Source organism: Passer montanus, unplaced genomic scaffold (genome assembly GCF_014805655.1).
Source record: "Passer montanus isolate IOZ18808 unplaced genomic scaffold, ASM1480565v1 scaffold15, whole genome shotgun sequence".
Taxonomy (NCBI): domain Eukaryota; kingdom Metazoa; phylum Chordata; class Aves; order Passeriformes; family Passeridae; genus Passer; species Passer montanus.
Window position 1 is genome coordinate 8,485,265 of NW_024362051.1, and position 16,243 is coordinate 8,501,507.

The window sequence follows — 16,243 nt, forward strand, 5'->3', positions numbered from 1 at the left end:
TTCAGTGCAGCCCATGCTGTCTGTGGCAATATTGGGTGGAGAACTCCCAAGGAGAACAGGAGTCAATTCCTTGCTCTTCTGGCTGCCTGTCCACACGGACAGACACAGATGAGGCTGAAACAATGACAGCTTACAAGAAAGTGAAAAAGGAATGAAAGCAAAACCTTGCAGGAAATCCTTTGGAAGCAATAGAGCAGGCAAGGTCTTCCTGAATGGCTCCCCATGTCTCTCCCAGCTTCCTTGCTTCACCAGATGTCCCAATGGGGGTGTGACACGCTCCCCTCTGGTGTCCCCATGGGTGGGCAGGACAGCTGGGGACAGCTCCAGGGACTTGCAGCAATGCTGTGAACAGCCCAGGTGCAGCCCTGGTGCCTTGCTGTGGGGGGTTGTTGGAATATTTGGGATCTGACTAAATCCCTCCTGCTAACGTGGGCTCTCAGGTGTCTGCTGAGGAAGGTCTGAGCACAGCTGGCACTGCTGCCTGTGGAAAGGTCCCCTCCTCCCACCATGGAGCAGGAGGGCACCTCACTCCCACCCCACCACAGGACTGAGGATCAGCCCATGGATCTGAGGCACTGACAGGGATAGGTGTGCCTGGAGCACGCCGTGCACCCCAGTGCTTCCCCATGGCACTGCCCCTTTCCTCCCCTCACCCCGAGGTGAGCCCCCAGGGATCACACACCCTGCCCAGCCACAGCACTCACCAGTGAGGAGGAGGAGGCACAGACACGTCCTGAGAGTGGGGCACAGCATGCTGGGCTCTGGGCTTGTCCTGAGTCCTGTCAGGAGCAAAGTGACATGAGAACAGCACTCAGCAGAGGAAGGGTCCCTTGGCTGTCCTGGCCAGGGGTGTCTGAGCTCCCACCAAGCCCTGGCCTAACTTCTCCACCTCAGAAACCTTCCATCTCTTCAGTTTTCAGCCTTTCCCTCCTGGGGGAGTGGTGCTTCCCCCTCATGCTGGATCTGCAGTTTCTAAGGCTTCTCCCACTGGTAAACAGGGATTTTGCTGGAGGCTTCAGCAGTTGTGTCAACTTTTGCTCATCTCAGCTGGAAATGCCTCTCCCCCTTGGCAGAGCCCTGCTTTCCTCCCTCCCTCCCTCCCTCCCTCTGCTTTACCACTTGTCTTTTTTCCTTAGTTTTTCTTCCCTCAGTCACAGTGAGATAAAACTTGCTACAAAACAGATCCCCCTCAAACCCTCCCACATTGTTTGCTCCTTCCAATGAAATAAAAGAAGCCTTGTCATGGCACTTGGTTACTGGCTGGGGTTAAACCACAACAAGCCTGAAGAAACTTCACCAAAAAATGAGTTTCTTGTATTTAACTTCTAAATACACAAATTTAACAGAATATCTATGAGTGGGGTTTTTTTTAGTTTAAAAGCCTTATAATCAACATTTCTCAAGACTTTTTTTCTACAGAGCTTTTTCAGCCCTTGCTGGTGCAAAGCAGGAGCCAAAGAGACGAGGCCCCAAGAGCAGGGGTCTGTCTCCTGTGTATTGGGGTGACAGGTACCCCTCCCCATGGTGCCTGCAGGGGTGGGAAGGAGCATTTCTGAAAAGCAAAATGAACACACGGACAAGAGGAAGAGTTAGGGAAAAGGCTTTCTCTGTGCCTGGGCAAAGCCTGGGGGAAATGAGTTCACTGGGGAGCTCGGGGATGCTCCTGCATGGAGCTGAGCCTCACAGCCCGGGCTGAGCCCCTGCCCTGCCACGGGGCCCCCTCCCAGGGCAGACCCCGAGGAGAAGCCCCCGAGAGGCTGGCAGAGCTCTGGGCAGCTCCTGCCAGGCTCCAGGAGGGCTGGTGGCAATCTGGACTTGCTGAGCTCTGTCTCTTGCTGAGCTCTGCCTCTTGGCCCTGGAGCGGCCTCCCGGCCTGCTTGATGTTAAGGAGGAAATGGTTTTTAAATGACGTGCGCTTGTCAGATGTTTTTATTATTCTCTTGCTTTGGCTCAACAGAAGTCTGATCTACCACAAATCCTTCCAGGTCTCCAGCTTATTCAGCAGCGTCCGCCTCCCTCCTCCCAAAAAAAATCTCTATAACTCTTTCTCTCTCTTCATTTGCCAGAGGGGATAAGAGCACTTAGGGCAAGAGATGGGGGTGGGTAGGATGAAAGGACCGAGGTGAAATTCAGGCTGTAAATGAATGTGACCTCTCTGCACCCACCCTCAGAGCACCAAGCTGCAGGAGAGAGAAGGACGGACAATCTAATCTCTGCCCCCCAAGGCACTGCCATGAGAACAATCACCTTCGTGTCCCCACTCTCCTTTACAGAGGTGTGTGATTCATCCATTATTCAATGGTCAAGGTTGTAAGGACAACTGGGATGCTCTCCTTTGTCCCCTCCCTGCCTGCATGCACAAGCCGGGTTGTATTCACCACCCCAGCCCCCAGATACCTGCCTGTAAGGGGCTAAGATCCTCCCGAGCTCATGCCCAGCTTTCACCTGCCTGTGCAGCTCCACTGCTGTCGTGCCAGTCCTGCTGCAGGCCAGACCTCCCCTCCCCACACAGACAGCTCCCAGCCTGCAGCAGGATCTCTGCAGGGTCACTGATGGCAAACCCTCCCTGGCGGGCCGGGGAGAGGGCACGGCTGCCCTGTGCTGCTGATGGGCTGGCAGGGGTGCTGGTGATGGTGCTGGGCTAGCAGGGTGCTGGGCTGGCAGGGGTGCTGGTGATGGTGATGGGCTAGCAGGGGTGCTGATGCTGGGCTCACAAGGGTGCTGGTGCTGGGCTCTCAAGAATGCTGGTGCTGGGTTCACAGGGGTGTTGGTGTTGGGCTAGCAGGGTGCTGGTGCTGGTGTTGGGCTTTCAGGGATGCCGGTGCTAGGCTAGCGGGGTGCTGTGTGCTGGGCTCACAGGGGTGCTGGGCTAGCAGGGTGCTGGTGCTGGGCTGGCAGGGGTGCTGGTACTCATGCTGGACTCGCAGGGGTGCTGGTGCAGCGAGCTCTGAGAGCCCCCAGCCTCCGCCTGCCGCCTCTGGCCGCCTGCGCTGTGCTCAGAGCTGGTTTTAATAAAGCTGCTGGTTTTGCAGAAAGGCATTTCTCTCGGAGATGCTTCCCAAGCAGAGTGGGAGGGTGGCAACGTCTCGCAGAGAGCGGTGACCTCTCCCTTGTTTGCCTGCTCCGGCCGGGGCGAGAGGCATGCTCGGAGCCGCGGGTGAGCTCGGTCCCGCGGGAGGAGAGGGACAAGCCTGTCCCTGCCTGCCACGGGGACAGGTGTGCTTGCACATGTGGGTGAGCACAGGCGTCTCACAGGGGATGCAAATGCACCCAGCTCACTGCCAGCCTTGAGAGCACTTGCTTCTCTCCTCAGTCCCAGCTTTTGTTCTTAGCAGGGACTGTGAGTGCCACTAAGAGTGCCAGACGAGGAGGAGCAATCCCACTCAGTGACACAAAAGCAGACACCCAGACATTATCCCAAACACAGGCACCTACACGATGCTCAGCTGCCTTGGGGGATCTCCTCTCACCCCTTTGGCTTTACAAGGTGCCACAGACCCTTCAGACACCTACATCCTTCCCACAAGCCAGACCTGAGTATTTTCAAGCCACAGAATCCTTTGCCTTCACTCATCCAGGCACAATCATGGAGGCCAGGGAGCTCCTGCAGCAATGCCACGTCCAGCACCCTTCACTCAGCCCTGCAGCCCCGTGGCAGCCTCCCACCTTGCAGAGCCACCAAGGTGCTGTCCCAGCTCTCCATCCCCATGCTCCCTCCCCGCCAGCACTGGTACAGACCTTCCCTCTGCCCCTCTCCAGCTCCTCCATGAGAAGGCAAACCAGTCCTAGCCAGGCAGGGAAAGGAGTCTTTCTCTTGAGCCACACTGTTTATTATTCTAAAGGAGGAATTTGGCTGGGAGAGGAGACAGGAGGTCGGCTGGCTCGCAGGGCAGCGGCGCTGGCCGGGTGACACAGCCCCACAGCGCTTGCAGCCCCCATGGCTGTGGGGTGGCTGTGCTCCCCAGAGCTCAGCTCTCGGCAGGGCTCAGCCCCCGGGGGCCTCGCTGGGGCTTGGCCAAGTGCCGTGGGGGAGGCTGGTCCCCAGAGCTGGCACGTCCCTGCTCGCCCCCACGCTACGCCCAGCGAGGCCAGAGCCGGGCACTGCTGGACTCAGAGTGTCTGGGAGGGCTTGGAGTCCAAACAAGACACAGATACAGGCAACTGTCCCTGGCTGGGGACACAGACACTGCCTGTCCTTATCTCCCCTCTGTAATCACAGCAGCCTGGCAGAGCAGAGTGGAGTTTGCAGCAGAGATGAGGAGAGCTGAGCCAACCCTGCTGGCTTTCCCAGCTGGCAGAGGAGTGTCCCAGGGCTGCCTGAGGTCAGGCACCGCTGGAATCCTCTTTGAGCACCTCTAGTCTTGTGCTCTTGCAGGGAGGTTCTGGGAGATGGAATAAAAGGGGTCACCCAACATCCCAGAGCAGCACTGAGCACGGGGCTCTGGTGGCCTGTGATCCCACAGACAGGACACGGGCCAGAGGGCCAGAGCAGAGGTCAAACAGCACGGCCAGAGCCAGGGCCACAGCCAGGGCCAAGCCCCGCCAGGACCCGATTCAAGTCTCATGATTCCCCATCTCATGACTGCACAGCTTTTCCAGAGCAGCCCGCTCCCATTTCTGCTGCATCCCCAATCTGGTGACAGCTGAGCTTTCTCCTCCGCCTCCTCTCGCAGTCCCCGCTCAGGCCGGGGGTTGATGCCTCTGTGGCTGATGGACTGGGACAGGAATTTCTGCAGCAGGAGCAGGGCAATGCCCAGCAGTCTGGATACAAGGAGGAGCTGCATCCAGCCCCTGCTGGGGATGGTACCACCCTAATTTAGGAAGCCACCTCTACTACTCCTCGCCCCTCAGAGTGCCTTGCTGAGCATCACCAGACCTTACTGATTTATTAATGTTCCCCCACTCCAGACCTCTCTCTTGTTCAAGAATGCTAGTAAGCCTAAAATGCCTTTGCTAATGCCCAAAATATGCTGTGTGGGTTCTGTCTTCACTGTTCTTGGGTAACAAGACAAGAATTTCCTCTGACTTTTCTCTGTGTGCCCTGCCATACTCTGAGCCCCCTTGCCTCTTGCGTGTCTCCCAGTACCCTGGCAGAACACACTTGGCAGCCACTGCTGGCACTGCATGGCACTGCCCATCCCCAAGCATGGCCCATGTGGGACAGGGTCATTCCAGCCCTGTGAGCATCATAAACCATGGGAGAGGATGGGTTAGGAACACCAAGGATGTCCTCCCAGTCCACTGCCCTCCTCCCAGCCCACCTAGAGCATGTTTCTTGCCTCTCCACAGCCGTGCCCTGTGCAAAACCCGTGTGGGGGGGGGGGGGGCCCCACAACTCCCAGCCCACCTAGAGCATGTTTCATGCCTCTCCACAGCCGTGCCCTGTGCAGAACCCATGTGTGGGGGGGGTCCCACAAGCACCCCCAGAGCTGTGGGAGCTGAGAACCAGCCTGCAGAGCTGGTGCACAGGGGAGGGGATGGCTCAGCAGGCTGGGGAGGGGCAGGGCAGCCACAGCCACCCTGGGAGTCACTGTGGCAGGAGCTCTGCTCCCTACAGACCATTAGTCACCAGTAAGGGAATGCACTGTGTGCTGGAAATCAGGGTGCACAGCCCCCCTTGGCAAATCCTATTTTGTATTTCCAGGGGCAATTCCTGCATCCATTGCCCAGGTTGCTCTTCCCTCTGGCCATGCTCTCCCTGCCCTCCCTGCTGCTCCTGTGGTGCTGGGCAGAGGTGCTGGATGCTGGCCCTGCCCACCAGGGCATCTCGTCTGACTGGGAAGGAGCTCTCACACAGCTGCCAGTCCTTTCCCTTCCTCTGGATTTCTATTTCTAGCCCCTTTTCTTGCAGAGCTGTGCTTCCAGGCGCTCCCACAATGCTTGATGGCCCCGCTGTCCTGCCAAACAGGCGAGGGACATCTGGTGCAAATTAGCGGGAAGTCAAATACACTTTATTTCTTCTCTGTCTAATCACATCTGAGTCATTAAGTGAGATCATGGGTGCCCATATGCAATAAAAAATTCCCTCCGTGGATCCCATGATCAATACCACTCACAGCCAGGGAGCAAAGGCACTCCTGGCAGGGGGAGGGGGACACCACGGACACCATCCCCCGCTTTTGAAGGCAAAAGGCTCCCCGAGCAGAGGCTGATGACCCCTGAAACCCAAACCTTGCTTGTCCAACAGTGAAACTCCTTGGCTCGTCCTGTTTTCCTCTGCCACCCTCCCTCTGGCCTCTGCAACTGCTTCTTTCCCACCCTTTAATCTAAATAAAACTGAGTGGTTGTTGGGTTTTTTTTCCCTTGGCTGGAATTGTCCGGAGTTGCAACATCTCTCCTCTGGGGTCCCTTGGCTCCCATGACACCATGTTTACTCACAGGCCAGATTATCATCACAGAGCCCTTTTTCTTTTTCCCAGCAAAAGGCTAGAATTAGGCAGGGCACACACATGGAGAGCTTGTCATCCCAAGGCCCATAAACGGCTGCTGATAAAACACAGAGGTAGGAAATCTGAAACCAGACTGAAGAGCAGCAGGGCTGGGGAGTCCCTGCGTCCCACAGACCATCCCTGCCCCAGGATGAACACCTGGGGACAAAACCCTCCTCACCTGGCCACCTGCCAGTGCCAAGGGGCCCCCAAAGCTTTCCCCAGACCCTCTGATGCTGAGAGCCTGGGTACCCGTTGGCAATGTGCTGGATCTGGGGGTGTTTCGGGCTGGGAGAGGTGAAGTTTTGCAGGCACAGGAAGTGTCATTAATGCCAAAACCCTCTGAGTGGTTTTGTGAGAGCTCCTTGGCTGTGAAGATGTGATTAAAGCCACAGCCTGGGTATGGAGTGAGCTCTCTAGGAGACAGGAGAAGCTTGGGCAGATGCCACCTCTGGGGATGAGCCAAGGGATGAGCCCGGTGACCCACAGGAAGGGTCAGCTCTCCTGCTGACCTCTGCCTCAGGGAGCAGATCTGACATGACCCTGCCCAGCAGCCCAGATTCTGGTCCCCAGCCTCAGTGGCATCTGGAGAATGTGACTGTGTGGTCATGAGGGTCCTGCAGCAGATGTCAGCACACCAGGAGGCACACCCAGCCTCCTCCAGGGCACCCCGACACAGCATCCAGCAGAAAGCTGAAAATGAGGACTGTGACCCTGAGGCAGGGGAGGGAGACTGCCAGGGGGATGACAAGCCCACGCTGAGCCCCAGCAGTGTGATTCAGCTGCCCTGGGGTCAGCCACGAGAGGAATGGGGTGGGGAGCCCCAGGCAGCCCTGCCTGAGCCATCCTCCCTCTCTGAGCGAGGGGGGGACCACAATGTCCACCCACAGAACCCATCACATCTCCAGCCACGGGCTCGCCAGGACACGTCGCTGTGAGGAGCCAGCACAGAGGGACGTGGGACCAGGGCAGGCCCTGCACTCTCACCCACACCCCCTCCTCCTTCCCCCTCTGCTTTAAGCCCATGGGAGACAGAGGAAACGAGTGACCCACTTAGTGCGAGTTCAGAATAAAAAGAAACATCTGTTTGGAGAGGTGCCAGTGTTATAAATAATCCCCCAGCCCCAGCGATGTGTCCGTGGCCCTTTCGGCCGCGCATGCTCCCCTGCTTCCGCTTTGGCAGGAAAGGCCAGACCCTGTGGGCTGCTCCCGGAGCCTGGCCTGGACGTGGGAAAGCCCTGCGTGAGGAGCAGGGCTCACCTGGGCCCGGGAAGGAGGGAGGAGTGCCCCTGCCACGTGCCAGGCAATGCCCAGCTGCCCCTTGCTGCATCCCCCGCTTCTCACCCAGCTCAAACCCTGCCCACCTCGGTCTCCCTGGGGCAGACAACGTGTGCCAGGACCGTGGTGGTGCTGGGACTGGCTCGTGGTGGTGCTGGCACTGCTCTGGGGTGGTGCTGGAGGCTGGGCAGTGTTTTGGAGCACAGCCCTCAGTCTGGCACGTCTGGGGATGCTCTCACTGGGTGTGGGGAGCGGCCCTGTGCAGACTCAGGGCTCACCCCTTGCAGTGCACTGACGCCCCAGGGAGGTACAAATGTGCCCTTTGGGAGCATTTCAGCCCTTCCCAGTGCTCTTTTCCAATAGGATGCTTTAAAATATCCAACACAGCCCAGCCAGGGCCGTCCATGACAGTCCCCTAATTTCTCTATTACCCGTGACAGCAAAGACATTTTTGGGAGAACATACCACACTGTTTCACAAGCATGTGAGCAATGCCAAGTATGAACATGGCTGCAGGGACCCAAACATCTCCCTGCATCCCCCTGGCCCCTCCAACTGGACAGCAGAGCCTTGGGGCTGGCTGAGTGACTCAGCTCTCCTATCCCTCCACCCCCAAAGTGGCACATTTAGGGGTCCTAGCTCTGGGCATGTCAGACTGGATGGGGGTTGTTTGCCTTGAGCAGAGTCCGTGTGCTTACCTGCTGCTTCTCCCCACCAGAGCAGAGCATGAGGGAAGCAGGGGACATGGAACCAAGATCAGGGACTATCTTGGCTTCTCGTCCCTTGTCCTGGCATCCCCAGGGTGTTCCTCTCTCTTGTTCCACAGCTGCCAGGAAGCCCTGCCTGCCTTCCCATGGTGACTCAAGGGAAGCTCTCTGCTGGTGTCTGCACAGGGAGGAGAACAGTCCCCAGCCAGGCAGCACCTCCCTCACCTGCTCACAGCACTGACCAGGCTGGCTGCCCTGGAGGGGCCAGGGCTGGATCCAAAGGTCCCAGCTGGCTCTAATTAACCTCTAATAAGCTGTGAGGGGAGAGCAATGGAGGCAGGATGAGAAAAAGAACCATCCTGAGTCCCAGGTGGATGTAGGGGCTTTACAAAGCCCCAGGAGCAGGCAGAGTGTTGTGGTCTTACCAGTCCAACACCCCAGCAAAGGCTGAGCAACCCGATCCTCTTGTGAGCATTTCCCTGGGATCTGCAGAGGAGGAGATAATCCCCGTGGATGCATCAGCTCCTCCCAGGGACCCAAGCCTAATTGCTTTGTTCTGGGGTTTTAGGCTCTCGTGGCTGGGATTAGGCACTCACCATCTCTGTGGTCAGGGCACCCTTTGCCTGTCTGAGGAACTGGAGAGGAGCCTGGCACTGTGGCCAGGGTGGGAAAGGATGGAGCATCCAGTGCTGGGTGTGAAGGGCAGAGGCTGCTTGCAGAGGGGTTTTGTGTTTGGCCTTGTTCTGGACTGCTGAGAGGGAGCAAAATGCAGCTTCTGCTGCAACTCTTGGGGCTGTGAGCTGATTCTGCCCCCTCCTGCATAGGCTCATGTGTGGGGCAGGGAGACCAGGATGGTGGCACTTGGCACCAGGACTGCAGAGATGGATAATCTCCTGCAGGCTCTGCCCAGGCAGCAGAAGCCGTTCTTCCCAGCCTGCATGTAGGGCTCTTTATAACTTCTCCTCTCAGTCACAAATCAGGAATCAGCTCCCCTCTGCACCCATAGTCTGCAAACAGCCCCTACCCCCAAATGCTGACAGAACCTCCAGAGGAGAAGCTGAGGCAGGACTTGGCACCAGCAGCTGCCAGCACCCCCTGCCCTCCCCCTGAGTGCAGCTTTTAAATGGGCACCGAGTCCTGTTCCTGAATCAGACCATATTCTCCCAAACAGCTCCCAGGCTGGAGAAGGAAACTTGGCAGCTGCCTCTGGGGAGAGAGGAGGGGACCCCTCTCGTGGTGCCTGCAGCGCCCAGCCCCGAGGAAAGCACTGTTTCTGTTCTGCCACCATTGCCTGGCAAAGGCTGAAACCAAGGTGACTTCCAGTTTGGAAGAGGAGAATGAGCTTGCAGAGCACAGGCCTTGAAATGGTGTATTTTCTGCTGGCACGGGTTCAGACAAACCCACAAGCAAACATATTTTTTGTATAAATAAGACAGTGTGTCTCGCCAGTTAAAGCAATTCAAACATGAATGTAGCAATTTAATTGGTGCCAATTGCTGGGTCTTGGTAGCATTAAGATTTCAGTCACAGCCTCTTTCACATGGTAGCTGGGCCGGAAGAGGGAAGGCAGAGCCTGGCAGGACGGGGCTGAGGAGCAGGACTGGCCATCTCCTGCTGCTTCAGGAGCATCACCCCTATGCTGCCCATGGAGAGCTGCCAGCCAGTCCCCTTCCACAGCAGGGAGAAGGGGCTCCATCTGTTTCCTGGTGCATTTCCAGGGTTTAGCAATCAGTGCAGTGCCCTGATATATCCCTGCATTCTCCAACCCCTTCCTGCACCCCGCAGCTTCCCACCAGCTCTGTCACACCCTGGCTCTTACCGAGCCCAAGGAAGAGTGTAGGATGGGTGTCAGTCAGTTCCTGGATGGATAGGCAGGTGCCCCTGCAGGCATGGCCTGCAGAGGATGAGTGCATCCATCAAACACCACACACTGCACTGCCCTGGCTCTCCTGGCACCAGCCTCCCTGTGGGAGATTTGTGAGCTCCCAGCTCCCTGCATGGGCTCCACACACCATGGTCCTCTTGTTCTGCAGGTTGTGGTTGCCAGGGAAGGTGGCACACACAGACCAGGGTATGCCACACCAGGGATACTGGAAAAGCAGGGTGTGAGGGGCAGTACACCACTGCACAGCTCCTGTTACCACACTGGGGACAACGGGCCCAGGGGACCCCCTTGCTCAGCACATGAGCCATGGCAGCACCCCTCTGTGCATCCCCAGCACGTGTCCCTGTCACAGCTGGGGCTGCTCTGTGCTCCCGTTGTGCTGGAACGTGCTGCCCTTCCAGGAGGAGGTGTCTCAGCGGCAGCAGAACAGGACAGAGGTGAGCTGAGCTTGGGAACCCTAATTAGGCAATGGGGGAGAGGAGGAGGGGGCACACCGACCCCAAAACAAGCCTCCTTATGTCCAATGTGCCTGGCGGAGCGGAAGGAGCCTCCTGGAGCTGCTCCAGCCCCTCAGGAAACAATGCCCAGTCTCTACCCTCCCCCTGCAGCTCCTCTCCAGGGGATTTCTGTCCCTTGGTTAAAGTACAAACAAACAAACCCCACGAAGTGTTCAGCTCCAACCCTCCCTTGCAGGGATAGGACACATCCAGCCAAGCCCAAGCCCACATGGTCCCCAGCTCCTTCCAGCTCTGGGTCAAAGGCAGCCCCAGCTGCCAGTGGCTCCCACAGGACCCAGCACGGCCCCTCTGCTCCCTGACCCTTGCCACTCCATCCCAGGAAGGTGCTTTGCTGCAGCCTGACACTGTGGACAGCATTGCAATCCCGTCCCACTTCCCATCACACGCTGAGGCCAAAGGAACCTTGAGGACCGGGCAGAGCAGTCCCTGCCTGGAGCCTCTGGAGCATCTGGACGTTTGGCCAAAGCCACATCCAGCCACCATGGTCTCTTTTTGCATGGCATCAGTCCCACGGCTGGAGAGCATTTCTTAATCCCAGCTTTCCTCTGGTGTTCACTGAGACAATCCTGTCTTGCTCTACTCCTGCAGACAGGCTCAGTGCTCTCCCCTCCCTGAGTGTTCTGATGCCTTGGAAATCCTGCCACAGACCCGTCAAAGATGAGGCTGAAAGAGATCCTGGTGTCATTGTCCTGTGCCCATGTCTTCCCAGCCAGAGCTTTCCCTGACGTGTGCTTTGGGACTTGTGAGGCTGAAGGAACTCAGCCTTCTGTTTCTAAGCCTACAGATATTTCCCCTAAAAGCTTTTTTCTCTCTGTGATGACTTTTCCTGTGCATGCAGACTGTGTCACCTTCCCACAACACCCAGTGACCAACGAGCCACATCAACCCCTCTCCCAGTCCTCTGCAGCTTCTTCTGGACCTCTCATCATCCTCACTGCTCTCCATGAGCCCATCCAATCCATGGCTATCCCTGCTGAAGCACCTGGTGTCACTTGCTGGGGAGGAGCTGCTCCCTCCACCCTGCCTCTCTGAGCTACTCCAGCCACACATCTTCCAGCACATCCCTCAGGAAGAGCTTGGGTGCCCTGGCACCATGCTGCAGGCTGGTTTGAGTCCACCACAGCCACTCTGGCTGGTTCTGGGCTCTGCTGGAGCTCTTGGGATCCTCCCACACTGCCATGCACCCCAGCTGCCCACCCAGCTCGGTGCCATCCCAGGGTGAGGATGTGTGCTCAGCCACCCCCCAGGTGCTTCGTGTAGGGATTGCACAGGAGCAAGCCCAGGCCAGAGCCCTGCAGCACACACAAGAAATGCCCAGGACTGGACAATCAGCCATGGCTGACTTCTCCCAGCCTGCAGTACTGCAGCTGGCCATGCTGCTGCACACTGACCACGGGCACCCCATGCTCCCAGTCCTGGGCAGGGATGAAGGGGGTGACCCAGGGACAGGGATTGAGTGGCTGTTGTCTCCTGGCCGGCCCCTTCTATGAGGACCCTCCATGCCCCTCAGCTGGAGGAAGGGACAGCCAGCTTTAGGACGAGAGAAGAGCCCTGTGCCTGCTGCAGCTGGGCTGCTGTGACTTGGTGCTTGTTCAAAACACCGATCCCTCCTGATTTAGGGGTGTTCCCTGGGCTCAGGGACATTGCCTAGGGCTGGTGGCTGCCACAGCAGCCAGAGCACACCCAAGCTTGGGTGACATCTCCTGTCGAGAGTGACTCCAAGCCTCATGTCAGGGCTGGCAACCAGGGCAGCTCCCCCTCCGAGCCAGCCTGGCCTTGTCCTCTGCCAGGCAGAGCCTGTCCTTGACACTGGAACACGGTGACCACATGAAACTCATCCTTTCCCAAGAGCATGGGAGGCACAAACATCTTGTCCTGCAGAGTGCTGAGGGGAAATGACCTCCCACCCACCCCTCAATGGTCCCTGGGAAGCACTGGGTGTCAACATTGCTAATCCTTGTCACCAGTGGGAGACCTGAAAAGATTTGTGAATGCCAAGCCTCTGCCAGCACACGGTTTGCACCCAGAACAACTACTTTAAGCTGTTTGCCCATGCTTTAGAATAAACCCCACTTGCTCTGGGACCAGGATGCAGAAGCACAACATCCCTCTCCAGCACAAATCCTGTTTTGAATGACTCCCAGTTGGCAGGTGAGTGCAGGAGCTGGACACTCAGCCTGCTGTGAGCACCAAAGCCCTGCAGTCATGCTCACCCCTGTCCCTGGGCTGCCAGTGCCTCACTCCAGACCAGCTCTGCCCTGCTGGAGGCCCTCAGCTCTTGTGCTTTCGGGACACAGAGTAGCTGCCCACATCCATGCCTAGCAGGGCTTGACCAAGCTCTGCCCTCTCCAGTAGGCAGCACTGCCAGGCACAGACCCTGGCAGGGCTTGCAGCTGTCCCTCTCCATGGCCCACAGGCACAGGAGCCCTGCCATGGCCACAGACAGAGGTGACATGGTCCTTGGAGCAGCCTGCATCTAGGGATGGCCACGGGTGTGTCTGGACAGGCTGGCAGTGGGGTGACACTCTCTGCACTCACACCTCTGAAGGATATCTCAGTGCACATGGTGAGCAGCCGCTTCCCCTGCACACGGCAGCCCTCCCACCAGCCCAGCAAGCCCCTGATCCGGGGAGAAGCAGGGATCACCTGGGCCCCCCTCCTGCTGCAGTGGGGTTCCCCTTTCCTGCCCTACAGCCTCAGCATCCCCGTGCCCCTCTCAGCCGTCCCGATCCAGGACCCGGTGAGAGCTGATGCCACGTTCTTTCCCATGGGATGCCACAGAATTCAGCTGCTTTCCAGCAAACACCATGTCCCCAGAGCCTGCGGGTGTTTCAGGCTGCCAGCCCCTTGGAGGGGAGCAGAGCCCCTCCCGAGCAGCCGGGCTGGCTCAGGGACAGGCTCCTTCGGGACTGCACCAGCTCCTAGGAGAGAGCTCTCCATCTGGAGAGCCAGGCTGAGCAGGAGGGCGAGCCAGCCCCGGTGGGTGACACACACCAGAGCTTACCTTGAGCAGGGTCCCGCCAGCCGAGTGCCTGCGCCGCGCGTCCCACCGGGGAGGCTCCGAAATTCCTTCCTCTCCTCCTCCGAACTCTCTATCTGCTGCCTGCCCGGGCTCTCCCTGCCCTCCCAGCTGGCAAGGCTTTTCCACTTAAAGGCGAAAGAGAGGCAAAGAAAGAAGTGGAAGGGAGGAGGGGGGAAAAAAAATAAAATAAAATCAAAAGGAGAGGCAAGGCTGTGCCAAGGCTGGGCTGCAGCCAAGCCCTGCTCCGCTCCTCTAGCGCATCCGAGCAGTGCCCTGCGCACCCCGGCCCGGCTGGGAGGGGGCTCTGCCTCCTCGGACCCCGGTGCGGAGCAACCCCCGGGGCCCAGGGATGTGCACGCGTGTGTGCGTGCGTGTATAAATAAAAGAGACCTCGGGAGGAGGAGAAGGGGGGAGGCTGCTTCGCCAATGAGGAGCGGAGCTCCTCCGACTTCCTCCCTCCACCCTCTGTGGGGACCCTTTGCGGAGCAGAACTTGCGATTAACGCCCGGCGGACGAGTGTGATGGGTGAAAAAAAAATAAATTTAAAAGGAGGAGAAGCCAAAGTGGCTGCAAGGAGAGGGGAGTTCTGCTGCGGGCTGCGATGGGCGAGCGGCGAGGGCCCGGCTAGCAGGGAACAAAAGGAGCCCGGAGCAGCCCGACTATCGCCTCCTTAAACCGGAGGGAAGGAGCTGCTCTCTCCCTGTGTCTGCTTTCAATTCTGGCCTTTTTCCCTGTTTTCTTTTTCTTTTATTTTCTTTCTCTTTTTTTCCCCCTCAAGCCCCCCCCACCCCCCTTTTTCTTTTTTCTTTTTTTTTCCCCTTTCTCAGGATATGAGGGGATGTTTAGAAAATCCACTGCCCACGCCAGCAGCTGACTCATGTTTTTATTAAAGAAGGCCTGCACTGAACTGGCTGCGTGTGCTCCCCCCGATGCCTCCCTGAGCTGGGCTGGCCCTGCAGCTCCTGGCCCCTGACCCCGACTGGCCACTGCCCCTCGGGGACCACCAACCCACCCTTGCAACTCTTCTTCTGTTTTGGAAAGAGTGATAAAAGGTCTTCTGCAGCTGGGATGCTGCAGCAGAGGCTGGGTTTAGCTGGGGATTTGGAGCTGTTGGGCACAGAGCTGGAGAGGTGGCAGGAGGGATCACCTCAGCTGTGCCATCATCTCAGATGTCCTACACCCCTACTGCCCTGGGGGAGGGAATCCAGGTGATGGAGCAGCTTTAAATCCTCCCAGCATCTTAACGAGTTCAAGTTTCTGGGAAATTTTCAGCAGGCAGAACATTATCATGTGTCCAGAGGGGATTTTTTTTCAATTTGATTTAGCACTGTAACAAGGGACAGGTCAGTCTTGGATGAAAACTGCCTTTTGACCCATCAGTTCTTGCCATCATTTTCATCTTGGGGATGCTTAAGGGTGGTCAGGCATTGGTCAGGGAAGTGGTGGGATCACCATCTCTGCAACTGTTCAAAAATGTCTAGGTGTGGCACTTGGGGACATGGTTTAGTGGTGAAGATGGCAGTGCTGAGTTGGACTCGATGATCTTAAAGGTCTTTTTTAACCTTAACCATTCTGTGTTTCTCTCTGATCCAAACAAGAAATAGTGCAAAACCTCACTGGCTATCCTGAAAAGATACCTGTTCATCTTTCTTTTATTTTCCTTTCTAAGAATGAAAAAGCCCTCCCCATAATGACAACACTGCTGAAATCTGTGTTTCTGCCTTTTTTGCAAGGCAGACTCACCCCCTCCTGCCAAGCTAGTAAATGCCTGCACAACGGCCATGGAGAATGATTCCCTGGCTGCACCAGCCCAAGAGAATTGCTGCTTATCTCACATTATCTCCATGTTTTCTTTGTCTCTGTGGAAAACCAAAGGGGAGGTTTGTTCTGTGCAGCTGTGGAGGGTGAGGAGAGCCAGGCTGCAGCACCCAGGGTATCCCTGTGTGCCACGCATGGCATGGGGCTGGTGTGCCAGCAGCAGGACAGCTGCAGGAGGGCTGCAGCCCTGGCTTGGATGGGTTCCCCCAGCTCCAGACCTGGTGGTGGCCCTGTGTCAGGGGCCCTGTTACCCCCTGGGCGCTGGGGACCCCTGGGCCAGGCTGCTGTGCAGAAGTGGAGCCAGCGAGTGTGAGAGCAGCTCGTGTGGGGCAGGGGGCAGAGGGGACGTGCTGTGCACATGGCTCTCCCCAGGGCCTTCCCCAAGGGACAAAAAGATGTGTCTGGTGGGGACCTAAGGGCTGCTGGGAGTTGCTCAGCAGAGCTATTTCCTGGCAGTGTCCCCGCTCCAAGGACATGACTGCTCCAGGCAGAGGGAGAAACCCACTGGTGCACTCCTGCTGGGCCCCTTGCACTGGGGATGGGCTACCTGGGATGAGCAGGGGGTGGAAAAGCTGACACAGACCATG

At 57.6% G+C, this 16,243-nt stretch overlaps 1 protein-coding gene across 1 annotated transcript in view; it reads right to left on the reverse strand.

Moving 5' to 3' along the window:
• The window catches only part of PDGFRB (platelet derived growth factor receptor beta), a 32,342-nt gene extending 18,110 nt beyond the window's left edge, over window positions 1–14,232 (reverse strand). The window contains exons 1-2 of the mRNA XM_039701390.1: window positions 13,821–14,232; window positions 705–779 (exon numbers count right to left, since the gene is read on the reverse strand). Coding sequence (XP_039557324.1) covers window positions 705–753 — 49 coding nt within the window. The 5' untranslated portion in view covers window positions 754–779; window positions 13,821–14,232. The remainder of the gene's footprint in view (window positions 1–704; window positions 780–13,820) is intronic.
• Between the last annotated feature and the right edge of the window lie 2,011 nt (window positions 14,233–16,243).